This window comes from Ambystoma mexicanum, chromosome 13, assembly GCF_040938575.1.
Source record: "Ambystoma mexicanum isolate Mex_15411 chromosome 13, UKY_AmexF1_1, whole genome shotgun sequence".
In the NCBI taxonomy this organism is placed as follows: Eukaryota; Metazoa; Chordata; class Amphibia; order Caudata; family Ambystomatidae; genus Ambystoma; species Ambystoma mexicanum.
Window position 1 is genome coordinate 376,381,212 of NC_090938.1, and position 17,994 is coordinate 376,399,205.

At 43.5% G+C, this 17,994-nt stretch overlaps 1 protein-coding gene across 1 annotated transcript in view; it reads right to left on the minus strand.

Moving 5' to 3' along the window:
* Positions 1 to 332: 332 nt before the first annotated feature.
* The window catches only part of LOC138521228 (ciliated left-right organizer metallopeptidase-like), a 579,350-nt gene continuing 561,688 nt past the window's right edge, over positions 333 to 17,994 (minus strand). The window contains exon 14 of the mRNA XM_069633917.1: positions 333 to 2,899. Coding sequence (XP_069490018.1) covers positions 2,737 to 2,899 — 163 coding nt within the window. The 3' untranslated portion in view covers positions 333 to 2,736. The remainder of the gene's footprint in view (positions 2,900 to 17,994) is intronic.

Genomic DNA, 17,994 nt, shown 5'->3' on the forward strand with positions numbered 1-17,994 from the left:
GACTTCGATCTTTAAGAGTCTTCTGGGAGAAGCCCTTACATATGTCGCACTTGTCCGCCGAATGATGAGGGTGCAGACAATATATGCAATCCATATGTCCGTCCCCCTCGTACACCTTCAACCCGCACGTAGCGCACGGGCGGAACAGCGCTTTTCCTGACATCAGGAGAAACTCCACAGCACAACCTAGACAAAATAGTAGACTACACAAGGTGCTCCCACTACTTTGGAGACGGTTGAAATCTGAAGGGAGCCGCAGGGGCGGGGCATTTATACCGCTACGTCCTAGTGGGGCATGCGTGCGCGGGCCCAAAATGACGTAGATAGGACACAAAAGGCTTTATAAGTGTACCAAGGGTTCCCAGTCTGTCGACGGGGAATATTCTAAGCATGTGAATCCATGAAAGATCCAATGCTGGAGAAGTAAGTGTTTCTCATATTCGTTTCCCTCATAACAAATTGCCCCTTTGTACAGCTCATTATATACAAATTAGTAATTTGGTGGCGGCAAGTCGTTACGTGTTGACATACATGTAGGTAGCTCCCTGCCGCCACTTTTTGTCATTTGCTCAGTAAAGTGCAAAAGGCAGTGTGTATGCCGCCTTTTGCCCTGCACCTTTGCACTCCGCCGTAGCACGCAGCATTTACTTTCATTGTGAGCGCTGCTTGCAATTAAACCCTGCCCGATCAGGGTTTAATTGTGAACATTGCTTAAATTAAACCCTGCCTGACATGTGAGCATGTCAGGCAGCGTTTAATTTCAATTGTAAGCGCTTCCTGCCATGTGTGGCAGTCAGCGTTTACAATGAAATCCCTATACAGTTCCATAGGGATGTCCGCATTTGCGACGGCATGAAAATCCATGCCAGTGCAAGTTGCGTTCCACCCCTCCTTGCTCCCTTGCAAATGAATGAAAATGGGGGTAACGTTAATGGAAGGTGTAAAAGTCCCATTGAAACTCACAGGATTTTTAACCCCCTTTTGGAAGGAAGGCAATTTGAGGCCAACTAACAAGGAACTATGGGCGCTCTGAGGGATACTCTTTGTACTGCTTCAGGTGTTGTATCACAGAGGTCTGCCCCTCAAGACTTCCTTACCCTCTTCTCAGGTGACCTCATTTCATTGGGTGAAAGGGAATGCTGCCACCGTCTTTTTTTTTTACTGCCAGCATTTATTAAGTGGCAAATGGGTGCCCAAAGCTCTTTCCTGGTACATTTTTTCTGTCCATCTTTGCACAGAAAGTTTAAAGGTTATGAAAAGATCCAACACTTCAAAATGTCTCCTTTTCACTGAAGGATGAAAAGCACTCTGCATTTTCAGCAAATGTAAGATCTTTGAAAAGGAAGCCCATATCACATTTTTTTCCTCGTGAATAAAGAACCGTAGACTGACTGGCTACCTTTGCGAATGCCACATTGTGAACGACCACTCCCCTCACCCCCAACACTCCTCCCCAAAAAGTTTTAAAGTATGCTTGTATTTTGGTCAATTATTACACTGAACTGAATAAACTGAACTGTTTTTCAGAATGTCATCTTAAACAATGGCAAAGAATCCATGCAGTATATAAACACATGCAAGAATAAAAGGACAAGGAAGATGAACAAGACTTTTGTTTGAATCCTCGCTGGATGGCATCAGTCCAAAAATGTTTAGTCCCCCAATTGTTTCAGCAATTAAATGGTTGGTGTCTTTATAGCAGAATAATGTGTTGCTCTTCTATTGAGAGCGGAATTAATTGTTCTTCAGTGCAATGCTGCATCTCTCCTCTCCCATATCTCTGTGAGTGTCTCACGCCTTTCCGGTTCACAGAAGCAGGATTACCTGTGCACTCTACTAAAGACATTAAACTGATCACCAACAGCACAAATCAGGAGATCACCTTTTAACACGTGGGACAGGAGAGGGAAAGGGGTGAGGTGACGGTATTTGCAGGTATTTATTAATAAAGGGAAGAGCATTGAACTAGGCTCCAGAATGTGTGAAGGACAAATACACCTTGAAAATAAGTGTGAAACCTTTAGAGAAACTGGATCTCTAAACAACTTGACCATTCATTTTGAACACTCTTGCGCCTCTTGTAACAAAGTCCCATGCCTTCGGAAGGAGCATGGATGTAATCTTATGGGGGGACAGGGGTGTTTGACCCCCCCAACTTTCATGGCACACCATTTTGTCCCCATTCTTTTGGCTGGGGCACCTTTTGTTCAGATGTCGTGTCCCCCCAACATGTTCCGCAAAGTAACTCCACTGGCCAGGAGCACCAAAAGCCAATGAATATAGACATTATGTGATGCCAAGCTGGGAATTATCAATCTTTTCATAGTCCAGTGTGCACACTTTACAGAGGGATAACTTGCCCACAAAACCGTGTCCTTCTGTGATGAAAAGTGTGAGAGCGTCCTTTGCTTTGAGTGAACTCTGTGCTGGTTCCGCTCTAGAAGTGGCAGGGGAGTATTGTCTGGTTGTTCTGGGATTGGCTCCTGAGCTTAGATCAGATCTGGGAACAAAGCTCGACAATGATGTCCCTGGCACGCTCCTCCTTCCATGTGGGTTTTCTGATGGTATCTGGAGATGCTATTTCCATGGGTAGCCTTGTCTGAACACTATATAGTTTGCGCACTGGGAAGGAAATGTAAAGTGGCTCTCGGATTAATCTTAGCAGTCCTTGAATTCAAGAGTCGGAAAAGCATACAAAGGGGAATCCCTAGAGGTGCAGCAGGAAACGTGGGAATGTTAATCGGGTGCCCTCCAGACATCCTGGACCCGAGTAGGGGTCCTGTGCTTGCGGTGAATGATGGCACCAGCTGTCAGGAGGACCACTGCACCCAACCCCAGGCCTAGAATGAGAATGGTGAGGTGACCTGGGTCAGCCGACAGGTGGGCATTGTTGGTAAGCCTGGGGAAGAGAGAAAACAGTTGTTAGGAAAGCAATCCCTGCTGCCTACATAGGCAGTCACAAACAGCGAAAATGTGGATTACGTCATGCAGGTGGAAGAAATAAGTTCGCCTCAAACTAGTTTGCCTCAAACTATGATCCTCCATTCATAAATGTACCTGCTTTTTTTTTCACTATTGCGTGTAGTCTGGGAAATCCCAGAATTGTTCAAAAAAGAAGTATCACATGTGTGCCTTAACTTGTCCTGACCTATATCTCCCCACGCCCCCACATGGCACACATCATAATCCCCAAATAGGTGTACAGTCAGCAGAATGTATTGCAGAACATCAAGGGGTAGGTGGAAGGCACATGACAATCTATGAAAGACGTGAACACAACGGGACATATATAATCATCTATTCTTCTCCAACCTTGGATTTTTCATAGATTCAATATGCTTGTAGAGAGTAGGCATTTCGCAGTTAAACAATTAATGACTATCCTTTTTTTGGGATGGGGTGAAATTAGACTTTTGCTTCACCTGAAAAGGTTTGTCAGTACTACCTGTGCAAGTTTATGCTTCCAAGCAGTCATTCCTGATGATTACTTACTGCGAGTCAACATTCCTCATAGTGTGTTATGGGGTCCAACTGTTGCATATAGTTATAATGGGTCAATGCTCGTCTCATTGTCTTATGTATAAAGAAGGCTATTGCCCTGAGAAATCAAGATATCATTGTCAAAGTTCCTCTTAAAACTTCCACCTGGAATGTGTCAGTAGGGTGTTCCAAAGATAATGGGATTTGATTGTTAGGGTACTTGTCCCTCAACCTGACTGGGAAAGGATGCCACTTTCTTTTGGCCCCATCTATTCCATCCCCCTTTTTATATGTTTCCAAAATAATGTCCTGATATATGGGAGAGGTCAAAGGGAGCATGACCTTATGTTTTGAAGGCATTTTACGGAAAGATGATTTTCTCAGTGAAATCAAGGAAATAGAATCTGAGGACTAGAAAATAACTTATGTCCACTCGGGTTAGGTAGAATATTTGCAAAATGTGTGCAAAACCTTTTGGATCACACTCCAAAGATGTGCTTTCTGAACAAGATGAACATTCCGTACATATAGATCCCTGAATGTGATTGTGAGTTTTAGAAAGTGAAAAGGATGATTGCAGTCGCAGCTAGAGCCCTGATCCTATCCAGGCTCGACTACTGTAATGCCCTCTACATTGGTGCCAACAAATCCACCATCCACCAAATCCAAATCCTACAAAACAATGCCTTGCGAGCAGCTCTTTGCGTGTCTAAAAGATCGCATATATCCAAGATCAGGCACCAAAACAATTGGCTGTCTACCCAAAATAAAATTCACTTAAGGTTGCTTCCCTTGTACACAAAGCTCTGAACAATGCTGCACCGAGTTACCTCACGGACAAATTCCTAAAAAGAACTTACACCCGGCCAGCAAGAACTGCCAATGCCAATAGCCTCATCGTACCAAGATTCAGGCTGACAAAGGTTGGGGGAGGTAGCTTCCAGGTCCGAGCGACCCAACTATGGAATGCACTACCCCACCCACTACGCGAGGCACAGCCCTTCGTGAAATTCAGATCCAACTACATCAATCCATTGAAGGCTGCCGATGACTAGCCTGCTAGCACTAATTTCACTCCGTGACCTCCCAGTGTAGATATGTTTTATACCTACCTATTTGCTGTCCTTGTGTACATACTCCCATCTCTGGCCAGTGATTTAATGTACCTTAGTGCCTGTATATACCCTGTCTCCTTGTATTCTGTTATTGACTTTCTTTGGACTGTACATGCTTCTGCCTTTATGTATTCTGTAACAACTGTCTGCACTCATGCTCCTTGTTTGTAATATGTAACTCTGTAATTTATGCTTCGCATAATCTGTACTGCTGCGCCCGGCTACCCTGGGGTTTGGTGCGCATTATAAGTGAATAAAACAAACAAACAAACCTTTTAAATCTAGATTTAATTTTGCAAATGGGCCATGGTATTATATTCAGATGTGAATGATATTAAATTGAGCATGGCATTGTGCCAAATACAGAATGGAGAGGAAAGCTTTTGCTTCAAGAGTTCTAAAGTGGGTATATTTGAGGTATGCTGTAATAGAGAAAGTGGAGTTGGTTATTTGTGGGCCACAATGACATTTCTGTTATCAATTTCAGGAAGTCTGAACACCACCAGCTGTTTGCTGCAGGTTTATCAGTGAACCCCCCCCCCACCGTCAAACTTGTAGTCTCCTGGTGCAGTAAAAGGGCAGCTGCTGGAATTAGCAGCACTTTTACTGGCATGTTTCCCACACCAGGAAACGTATAATGAGGGCCAATGTAATTGCAGATGCGTTTCCACATAGTTTTCTGCTGGTAAGGGTTTGGTGAGTAATGCTCTGAGAATGTTGAAAAAGTCTTTGGGCCTCATTTCTAGTTTAGCAATAAATATGCCAATTTAAGGCCAAACTCTTTTACCGTTACTGCCACTTGGTCCTGTGATTTTACCACGAGATTACGAGTGGTTGTAGGGGATCGAAAATTCTCATTTTGTTTAGTCCATAGGACTAAATGGGGATTTTTGGTGGATTTATCACGAGCAGTAGTACCGTGCAGTAAATCTGCCGAATATGGGAGGTAAAGTAGAGTATTTACATCCAACTTTTTCTGGAGGTGAATTCTCCACCGTACCTCCAAACTCATAATTCAGTATTGCAGTAAAAGTGGCAATAATTCAATTACCGGCAAAAAAGTGGCAGGAATGGAATGACTGCCACTTTCTTACCACGCCGCCAAACTCGTAATGAGGACCTTTGCTTTGTCAAATGTTGTGGACCATTGGGAGTAGATGGGCAACAAGTTGAATCATTTCAACTAGTTAGGAATAAGTGCATCCTAATGAAGATTTACCTGATTGACCAAATAAATACACGATGGAACGTGAAGTAGCAAGGTTGCTTTGTAATGAGTAATACTTGTCTGATGACACCTCTAGTAATTAGGAAAAACATTTTAAGTTGGCTCATGAAGGTCATTTGGGGACCACAAATACCAAGGCTATGCTATTGGTTGATCAGTGGTGGCTTCAGATGGATTCCTCAGTAGAAAAGTCAGTGAAGTTCTGCAAGGCTTGTGCTGATATTGACAAGACTGTTCAAGGCAAGTAAACAACCATTTGGTGTTCAAAAGGTTGACTAATAATGGTGTGCAATTTGTCTTGCAGGAAATGGAGAGGCTTTTGTCATTCAATACAAATGTAGTCCTTATCACCCATAGTCTAATGGAGCCATAGGGAGGTTCAAGAGAACGTTAACGGACAGTGTAAACATGGTTTTGAATACTGGGAATGATTGGGCTTCTGAGTTGATGTGGTGATGAGTGGCATGTAGGCTAACCCATCATTCCATGACAGGAAGGGTATCGCGGCCTTAAGAGGACACAAACCTTGTGCCCGGGCTTGGATGAGTGGGGCTCGAGCAGTAGAGTGGAATGATTCTCGCTAGACAGACAAGGTTCAGCATGCACAACTTCAAGTGCAGCGGAGATTTGAGGAAACATTATTGTGTAAGGACAATTATGTAATTGTTGGACATTCAGTCAATCTAGCCATTCATGTTCCAAAGAGATCCTCAGTTGATCTTTAAAGTATTTAAATTGCAGAGTGCCAACAAATATGCAGCTAAATGGAGGACAGAAAGGTTTGGAACAATGTGCAGTTGTGAAAATATCTTAATGTCTGTATTTGTGTTGTAGGAGAAAAGAGGGAAGATGTTCAGGCAACACTCATGTAATTGTCATATGTGAAAACAAGTTTATCACCCTGCAGAATCGTGTTGAAGGTTCTGCCTTGACTATTGCGGGCAGAGCTCTGTAGATCCTGGGATTTCAATGTTAGGGCAGTTGCACCTGGACCCAACTGGGGGAGCAAGTTGATTTAATGTGGGGATTTTTGTACAGACTTGCTCTTCTGGAATAAAAGATCATGTGATACCTCCTTATTGCCAGAGCAGAATATGCCAGCACTTACTTCTTCGAGACAAGCTGCATTCCCAAAGGCAGTTTCAAAAGTTGTTACTCTTTTAAATAAACAACATAACAATGTACACTCTTTCATCCGTGGTATAAATATCTTCACTTACCCACAATCCTCATGTATTGTATCCATGTAGTCAGGGTAATCATACTCCATGGTGGGCTTAAGTACTGGCATGAGCAAGAATAGGCCTTGAAGTAATGAGCATTACTGTTACAAGTGACAGAATTTATTTCCATAGTGCAGGGTGCCATGCTAAGCATAACCCAAAATATGGAGACCAGCATTCCTTCTTAAAAGCAGTGTCTGAAACTATTTGGAGGAACAGTTGTTCTAGGATTGTCTTGCCCAGTCCTGGGCCATGTGAGCAGAGCTGCTGAGGATGGGTACAGTTTGCATACCAGATGTCATATGATTTGTAAATGGACTGCACCAGTTCATTGGAAATACTTCAACCTCTGATCCCTTTTATTGTTTTCAAGAACTTTGATACCATTTGCTTTCTCCGGTTTCAAAAGGGACATCTATTGTATGCCCATGTTTTAAAGAATGTATCCACTTGCTTTTGATGAAGTTCCTTCTGACAAAATCTGCTGCTTAACTTTTGGTTTAGAAGGTAGGCTGGCCCAAGGGGTCTGTTGCCACAACGCGATGTTGGACCCTGGGGTGGTTGGGGTGGTGTGGGCAGGAACCCCTGGCCAACCCTACTATTCCTGGGGCATTTGGCAGGGACTTGTCACATTGGTTTACCAGTTCATCTAAACCTATCTGAACAGACTTCAAATCTAATTTATCTGACAAAGTGACTTAATTGTCATTGTCAAATGGGCCTAGAATTGTTCTCCCTGGGTCATTGAGATCGCTGTATCCACAGGCCAAGTCACTCAGCCCAGTTTCAAAAGGCCAAACCCCAGAATCCATGACTCCAATATTCCACCTCTCGGGTGTATGGAAAACTTGGACTGGATCTATTAGTCAATTGCAGATTCAGGAGGCAGAGACTATGGAGGAATCAGTTGCAGGACTGAAATGTACGTGGGATTCCCTGGAACCAGTTTGAACTGGGAGACTAGCTGTCCCCCTGGTTTCAATGGTGGGCTCAACCAGTTTTCTTGCACACAAGGTGAGAGTCCTGGAGCTGAACCTCAGAGTCGACCACTGGACTTAAGATCCAAAGAGGAATTCATAGAAGGACATCCCAGCAACTTCCAAGCGACCGCCAGAGCCATAGAGTGACCACTGAAGACCCGACCCCAAATTCAAAGCGACAGGGAAGACCGCTTGAAGACTACTTCTTCCGCTGGACTGGTGGGCCTAGCCAGTCTGAAGACTACCTGCATTTTGCGTCATCGCAGGCTGCAAACTCCCTATACCCTGGGGCAGGGGTGTTGCTAGGTTTGGAAAAGATCTAGGTCTAAGCTAATGTTGGCACTGTCAGGACCCTCCCCCTTGCAACGAGTCTGTCCTGGGACCTGGGCCATTTTGCAGTGCACTATCGCGTGAAGCGCAGATTCGGCTGTAACCTTGTGGGCATCCTTCTGGGCTTGAGGCAACAATTTTCCACTCTTTGAGGTCCCCTCAGGTGAGTTGTGGACCGAGAACCGAAGAAGGGCCCCTAGGATGACAACCAAAACCTGTGAACGGCTCCAACACACCAGTGCCACAACGATCCACTGCTGGGCATCCCACTGCTGAAGTGCATTCATCTGTTCCTTTCAAATTTCCTTCTTCAGCCATCCAGGCAAAGAAATCTGAATCAGGGAAAACTGTCGCCTCTCCTTGGGGACCAACCCGTGGAACCAAGTTCTTCACTGAAAAGATACTGTCTTAAGCCTAGGCACTTACCTTGGTCTTGCTGCGTTGCTCAGGTGTTCTTGGAGGGCTGCAATTAAGCTGTTATTTGCACCTCCCTCCAGGACACCCTGAGTCCCATTGGAGTGAACAACCTATTGGGCTCTAAATTGCCAAAACTAACTATTACTTACCTGTAAACCTGACGAAACCGTCACAGACTATGCTTTGCCTCTTTCCTCCTCAGCCCTTGGTCACTGGACCCCCACTGTTGCCCTTGACTTTATGAGACTCATTTAGTATAGGATTGGACTTTTGAAGATTGTTTGGGCACGGGTCAACTAAAGTTGCAAGAGTTTATCTAAGTTTGCTTATTCTTATCAGTAGTTGTCTCTCACTTTTGTGTTGCTTTACAGCTGATTTAAATTGTGCTACCTTTTATTTCACTTTGATATTACTGTATGAATAGTACTTATCGTACCTTTTTCTAAAAGCTTTAGTGTATATAAAATAAATAACTAATTTGATATAATTGCTGGTGTGTCAGTGTTTCCTTTAACTGATTGTATGCTCCAAGTACTGTGTGCCTTACTACAGCCCTTCCTCCTCCTAGACTAACCCTGGCTGCTCAGCCATTGCTACCAAACCTTTGGGTAGTTCTTGCTAAACCTAAGGGGTTACAACCCTGTCACCGAAGGTGGGCTTTTCCAAGTTCTGTCAAAGACAGCAACTTCGGTAAAACCCCCCAACAGATATCCCGAGTTCTCCTCCATCCATTGTCTTCCTCATGAGACTGTTTTCTTTCTGGTTGGCTGGCCCTTTTGCTCCCTGATCCAACTAGCAACTTTTGCTTGGCCCTGCAGAGTATTATGTATGTGTCATGATGCCTACCCCCGGGGACCCAGACCAAGTCCAGCAATCCCGGAAGCAGGCATCAAGTTACCCCAAGCAAACCCAACAACCCCCGCTAGGGGCTATTTGGCTCATATGGAGATTCAGTCCTGGCGCCATAGGCGCCAGGCTCATAGATTAAAACTTACCTGATGCAGACCATGCTGCAAGAGCTCCAAGCCAAACGAGGCTTGGAAGGGACTATTTTACCTAGGGACTATTTTTTTACTCGGGTGGGGCTGGGGAGGAATACTTACCTGGGACTACTTTGGAGGCTATTTAAACCACGCTCGAAGAGCAGCACATGCTTCGCGTTATTCTGCATCCAGCAGCGTAACGCTCACCGTGCCTGCAAGTCTGCATCCAGTCTTCTGCCACGCCCGCCTCGAGTTTGGAGCTCCTAGAAAAAGGGAGAAAGAAAGAGAAAAGGTTAGAACAAGAGCAATACCTTTGATCCTTACCTGAATTCCCGATCCATCGCGCCTTCGAGCTGGAAGAAAGAAGTTATTTTATGCGCGTCGCCTCGCCTGCTGCAGCGCCGCGCTGAACTCACCGGCCTTCGCAGCATCTTCACATTTCAGTCTTCTTCACGGGTCGGCGCAGCTTCCACTGCATCCTAGCCGAACCCCGGCCCCTAAGGGGAAACAAAAGGACAGCAAGGTGAAACAAGGGCCTAAGAAGGGGAACCCTCCTCACCACAAAAGACTTACCTAATTTTACCGCCAGAGGCATTATTCCCAGAGACTTCATACTTTCTCTCAGCACCTGAATAAGGGAGAAAGCATAGGTTACATATGGACATTATTTTATCGAACTGTGTTGGATAATACAAATCCTTACCAGAACATTACCGGTTGCCACGAGGAACTCTTCAGTAGGGTCAAGCTGCAACCTGCAAGGAATCGGACAAGAGTGAAAGTCAGGCATTTGAACTCTTACGAACTACATACTTGCGGCGTCTTGCCGGGAATATCGGAGTCAATATTGTCCTGGAACTCACCAATTCCTTCGAGCCACTGAAGCAACTGGTTATCTACGCGCCCTGCACTCAATGCAGGATGGAGAGCTCATCTTTTCAAATCATCAGGTGAGACTATAAGAGGGAACATCCAAGGTGATCAGTGGGGAGAACAGCGGGGTGGGAGGATTTACGCTCAACTCCACGGGTGGTTAATTCCCTTTCTCCACTTGCAGAAGAATATTCCTAGGGGCCAAGCGAAGGAAGCTAGGTGGGCCAGTCCAGTCCATCATCTCGGCCCTACGCGTCACATTGGTGGAGACCGCAGCAGTCCAGTCCAGATCGACGCCTCTGTGGGAGCCAGGTGAGTGTAACAGTATGCTGCTGTCGCTGCTGCCATGTTCTTTCACTCGTGGGTCATCTTTCCAAGTGCCTTCATCATTGTGATTTTGCCTGGATCTGAACTGGGTGTTGGTTTGAGTCCTTCTGTCTGGAGACCCCAACCGCTGCTATCTGGACCTAATGCTGACTGGAAAATGTACCTGCACATCCGCCGATCAAAGGGTAGTTTTGCAGAAGCCAATGGTGTGATTATCTGTCCATGGGTTCTTAGAACCTGATCTCAAAGCTGCTTCCATTCTCCAAGGTCTCCTACGTCAGGGAGCAGTGGGGCTTTCAAGCCCCCTTCTAAAGTGGATCACAAACCTTGGCCTTGCACTGCTACCAGTTTTCCCTGGACTTCTGGTCCTCAAACCTTGATCTGGTTTTTTCTTCGGGGGTCCCTCATGCTCCCCATTTTGCCAATTGTTTCTACTGATGCACCTGTTGGTAAAAGTAAGAATGTACCTAACTTTTCATCCCAATCATGGACGCCTAATCGGTTTGTGTGAAAATCATTTGGAAGCTTCAAAACCTCCAAAAAAGGTGCTTACTTGGACATAGACATAGTTCCTGTCAACCACCACTCGTTGCACCGCTGCCTACTCCCGCCATAACTGTCGATGCCTTTGATTTTCATGAACTGGTATAGAAGATAACCAGTGATTTTATTAACATTTTAATAACTGCAGTTCACTCTTGTCCATAGCAAATAATGGTGATTGTTAAGATGGATTTCTGAACTCTGACCAAGTGGGCAGAGGTTCAGAAGGCCAGCCTAGTTTCTTGGAACAGGGTAACCTTCTGGACAAGCCAGACCAATCAAGGTAGCTATGGCAGCGGTCAAGACTAGGTCTCAGGAGGGGTGAGGGTGACTGAAAGACCTCAATGAGCACACAGAGCAAAGGACACTTAAGTTGTCCCACACTTAGGTAGAATTATAAATATTATAAATAATTAGATGGCCTGCGGTAGTGGCCATGTAGTTATGGTTAAGGTGCTAAACCCATAGGAAGAGCACTTTTTGGGCAGCTTATAACTTCGCTCCCCCCTGGATGAATCCTCACTAAACTTTGCAAAAAAAGTATATGGCCCACTCTGAATGTCATCTTTGATGTCATAGGTGTTATTCTTAGCAGTGCACGGTGGTGGCGCGAGTTATGGTTGCTTAGCTTACCATAGCTGGCGAATTTCAGGGTTTTTTTCGGTTTTACTTGTAACCATAACGTCCCCTCATCAAAGTTTTTTCACTGAGTTTGATAGGTTTTTAGTAGCGCAACTTAACCATAACGTCCCTTTAACAAAGTTTTTTCATTGAATATAAATATAAATATTAGCGCGTACCACACTTGGATGGAATTGTAAATATTAGCATGTGCAACACTTGGACGGAATTGTGAATGGTAGCGCGTACCACACTTCGATGGAATTGTAAATATTAGCATGTGCCACACTTAGAACTGTAAAATTTAGCATGTATCATGTGCCACACTTGATGGAATTGTGAATAGTAGCGTGTGCCACACTTAAATGAAATTGTGAACATTATCCTGAGTCGCATCTAGATAGAAATGCAATTGTCAGCATGTCCCACACTCAGATACAACGGTGAATGGTTGTATGTCCCACACTTAGGTAGAATTGTGAATATGGGTGTGCAGTTATATTTTCGAATGTAATAATTGCGAGTCATAATGTCGAAAATATTTCAAAAATATGTCGAATATACAAAAAGTCGATTTTATTTTCGATTTGTTTTCGAATAAATGTCCATACAAGGTAAGTGTTTATACATTTCAATATTTTATTAATCAGTAACATTGGTTTATATTTAATTATAAATACTTTAAATATAATAACATTATATTATAAATATAATAATATATAATAGCATACATATTTTATTAAAGATTACTACAATAAATATTTCATTAATAGATAAATAATTTTATAAATAATTACAAGTGTATTTTGCAGCTTTGAATAAACAGTATATGTTTTCACTGCTAGATGGTGCTATTGGATCACAAACGGTAATGTAGATTTTGTTGTTATTTGTTATTGTTATTTACGTAACGTAGCATAGTGTTACGTTGACATGGGCGCCATTTTTAAAGACCAGTTCGGATCCGTTTTCGTTGCGTTTGAGTCTCCGTGCTGCGTGTTCCTGGATTTTTTGGCCTTGGATGTTATTTCTTCTTGGATTTCTTGGACTTTATGGATTTTTTCATCATATGGACTGTTCCGGTTGGATCGTGTATTCCTTCTTGGGCTTTTTGTATTTTTACACTTTTTCTGGCTGGATCTACCTTTTTCACCGTGGATTTGGATATGTTTTTTTTTCTTTTTTTCCTTGGCTGCCGTTTTGACTTTGATTATGGATTTCGACTTTTTCTTCGGTGGATTTAATTTTTATTTTCCTTCAGACTGGGATACGGATTTCGGGATCGTTGGATATGCTGGGTTGGTGTCTTTGGTTATGTTTGGATTCGCTATGCCGGATCGTGGACTCTTCAAAACCATGAGTTTTTTAACATTTTAAATTGTATGCAATAGAATCTAAGTAGTTTTGTTTGTCTTCTGGGTTAAACTGTTTCATTATTTGCTCAATTTTTTGGTCATAGTCCCGGTATTTTCTCCTTTTTAAATGGGTGTTTGCAAGCGAAATGCTCTGTGATAGTCGAAATTCTTGATGGGATTGTTCACATATTAAGTCCTTTAAAAAGTGCCACAAATATGTTTTTTTTTGTGTTAAAAGTCTTGTTAATTCTGTTATGCATCCCTCGAATGTATTATTAGTTTTTGGTCTCCCTTCCAATACGGCTTGGTAGCAATTCCACCATTTTATGTTATATTTAGGTCTTCGTCTAGTGCCACTTCTTGTCAACTGTCCCAACCAAGTGTTTTCCATGTAGTCCAACAAGTCTGAATTTTCCTCTTCATTATTTTTTAAATATTCACTGTCTATTAAATGTTCGTAAAATTGTATAATGTTTTCCTCCTTTACAAATGCTAAAGCGAAAAGTTTTTTAATATTGTGTTGATATGCGCTCTCCTCTGTGTATTTTGAGTGGAGTCCTAGTTTTTGCAGTTTTTTCCAAATGGCTTGCGTGAAATGAAAAAAACATCCCTGTATGCATGTGTCTTCATATACTGAAGAGAAGGCCTTAACTTGAGCCATTTCAAAATCCATGATGATATTTGTAGGTGTTGTTTCTGGTAATGCGTCCTTAACTTTTTGAAACACAATTGTGTAGGTAGCTTCAGTTTTTTTGGGCATCAAGACGTATACTAGTGGTATGAGATGGTTATTTACGGATCCATGTATAGTAAAAAACTGTTGGAATGGCTGGGGGCATGTCTTGAAAGTCGCGTCACTTTGCCACATTTCGCATTCACTAAGTTGTTTAAAATTGCTTGCTGTTGAAAATATTAAAATGTTTTCATCTTTTATTTCTATTGTTGCATGATGAAAATGTTCTCGCTTTTCTGTTGCTTTTCAGCGATATAAACATCTGGGATGTTTATATCGCTGTAAATTCTGGGTGCTGGTGGAAGATTTTCTTTCTGTTGCTTTGTCCTGTTCACTGTACGCTGCATGTGCTTTTCTGCAGGCATTTGTGCTGAGATGTGTAATGGCATTTTGTCACAGATTCTCGCAATTACAGACCTGCTGGCCTCAGTTGGGTTTTCTACTGCCTTTCTCTTTAGTTCATTCAGAGTTTTTTAAATTATTATATTGGTTCTATCTGGAAGATGGTTGTGTTCTCCTTTTAATTTTATATTGGAAGTCTCAGTTATTACCCTTGCTGTACATTTTGTTTTCCCATATTCCGTGCACTTCCAACATGTTCGTTCATTTTTGTGGGATTCCTTATTATAAACTTATCCATCGTAAATTAGTTGTTGTCCTCCCTTCTGCGAAGTTATACATTCAACGTTTTCTGTCATTGTAAATCTGAAATAACGAAAAAAAACGTTTCACTATTTCTGTCACACATTACGGGTAGTATACTTTTCGAATTGACTATTTAGTTACATATTTGTTATGGTAATATTACCTGTATTTGCCTGAAGTAGTTGCACTGATCGTCCTTTAGTGTGCTCTGACGTTAGGTTCTGTCAGGTAGTGACGGTTTGGCACAACCATCATCTGTTCCTTGGTATCTAGGTAAGGTTCTTTACTCTTGGCTTTCATTTATTCGTTTAACCCTTACTAATCCCCATTTTGTGGGATTTTCGTTATTCATAATGTATTATATTCACGGATGGCGACACGGTTCTGTGGGGGGGGGTGGCTGGGGGGTTCGGGTGGAGGGTTTGGGGGGGAACACCCTCCCATAAAAACATTACTATTTCTGACATTTTACATTGGTATGTTAGCATTGCCTTTGAGTTTTTTCTTGACATTTTATTTCGTATAAGTGTCTTTTTCTATTGTATGTATATGATTTCTTTTTTTTCCGACATTTTTTGTTTTTCGGCATTATGTTTTCGATATTATCACTATAAACCGTGAATATGAGCATGGGCCACACTTAGAATTGTGAATTTTTAAACATGTCCCACTATTAGATGGAACTGGGAATGGTAGCAGGTGCCACACTTAGATGGCAGTCCAAGATAGGACTGTTATTGTTAGCAATGCCGTACTTAGCTGGAACTGTGAACTTTAGCCTGCCAGGACCCATATTAGATTATGAGTGTTAGCAATGCTGCACTTAGTTAGTTAGAACTGTGAACATTAGCCTGCCCAGTCCAATACTAGGTTGTGAATGTTATCAATGCCACACCTGGTTGGATTTGTGCACAGTATCCTGTGTCGCTTCTGGATAGGATTGTGAATGCTAGCAACCCTGCACTTAGTGGATTTGTGAACATTGGCCTGCACTTGACGCGGACAGGATTGCGAACACTGGCAATGCTGCACTCAGTTAGAATTGTGAACACTGGCCTGCACCAGACCGACAAGATTGTGAACGTTAGCCTGAGTCGCTTCTTGATAGAGATGCAAATGTTGGCTTGTCCCACACTTGGATGGAGCTGTGAACATCAGCCTGAATCACATCTGGATAGAAATGCGAATATAAATGTTAACATGCCCACACGTGCATCACTGTGTACCCTGCTTTCCTGTTCCCTATTCTGTTGCTTTATAGCCGCCCCCCCCTCCTGTCGCTGTAAGCCCAGCCCCCTGTCTCTGTGTCCGTGTCTCGCTCTGTTCCTTGCCATCCTGTTCACATGGCTGGTCTCGGGCGCTTTAAAGATAACCATCATATCACATCACTACGCTTACTCTCTACTATACACCATCATTCAACTAGAACACAGCTATACCCCTGATTAATTCGGCCTAGCTGTTCACATACAAACACGACCCCATGAACACCTCATCACCCTATAAAACGCAACTAGCCGAGCACATTCCGGCCTAGTTGCTCACATATGCGTCCTTCAGGCCTAACGCAGCCAAAGCCCAGTCTGGGTGTCCACCCACCAGACTGCACACATCCAACTGATATCTTCAGCACCACACCTAACACTAGGATGCAGCTACCATCCGGCAATCACATCAGCTGCAAACATATCTGGTGCACCCACGCAAACTACAACACTAACTACTGACCAGTACTACGGTTCCCGAGGGCGTTCAACCTACCAGCGCTTTGAGGTCATACCAATGATATTTGAGCGCTATATAAATGCCAAGTAACATAACATAACATAACAAATCACTCCCAGTCAGGCGTATATATATTAAAAATACACATACATTTATTTCAAGGCCTTTGAGTTTCAACACACAAATCAAATCACAGTAATACTTTTAGGCCAACACAACCCTATCTAAATACATATATACAAGACAAATTGGGTCTAAAGGGTTAATGCACGAAATGGGTCCACAACCTAAAAGGGGAAGGAAACAGGCAGTGCAAATAGTCTTTAGTCCCTTCTGCATCCAACACACTCCCAACTAAGAGGCGGTCCAATCCCTAAGAAGGGAATAGTTTCTTACCTGTAACTCCATTTCTCCAGCATTGGTATCTTTCATGGATTCACATGCTTGGAATATTCCCCGTCGTCAGGCTGGGAATCCCCGGTACATTATATAGACCCTTTCCCGTAGGAAAACTTTTTCGACGCTTATGCGTCCTATCCACCTCGTTTTGTATCATGCGTGCCCGCGCCGTCAGGACGCCATGATATAAATACAGGACGCGCCCCCGCGCTCCCTCAGATTTCGGCCCCCAAAGTAGTGGGGGAACCAGTTTGCATGGCCAGGGTTGGCAGGCGGGCGCATGTGAATCCTTGAAAGATACCAATGCTGGAGAAATGGAGTTACAGGTAAGAAACTATTCCCTTCTCCAGCATTGGATCTTTCATGGATTCACATGCTTGGAATAGATTACATAGCAGTACCATCCCGAAAAGAGGAGGCGTGCATGCAAACTCACATACTTTCCTCACAATGCCCGTTCCCTATGGTCATGTACCCATCAGCAATTGTTAACATAGAAAACGAACAATATTCAATCATAATTGCAACAAGATCTAACCCCTCAACCGGGGCTTACCTCATTGGAATAGGTGTCGAAGCACCGCCTGTCCCATCCGAGTATCTTCGGCATGTTGTTGTGACAGGCAGTAATGGCGGGTAAAAGTGTGTGTAGCCGCCCAGGTAGCCGCCATGCAGATGTCCCCCAGAGGGACTCCAGACCACAGCGCCGTCGACGATGCCGCCGCTCTAGTTGAATGAGCTCTTGGGCGTCGCAGAAGAGGCTTCCCAGCCTTGGAATGGCAGTACGAAATGGTAGACGATGCCCATCTTGACAGTCCTTGCTTTGAAATGGCTTTGCCTTTAGCACCCAGACCATAGGCCACGAACAATTGCCTCGTTTTCCTGAAAGGTTGCGTGCGATGAAGATAAAACTTGAGAGCCCTCTTCACGTCTAATGTGTGTAAAGTGCGTTCCGCTCCCGAGCATGGCTCTGGAAAAAACGTAGGTAAGACAATAGAGGAATGTTTATGGAACACT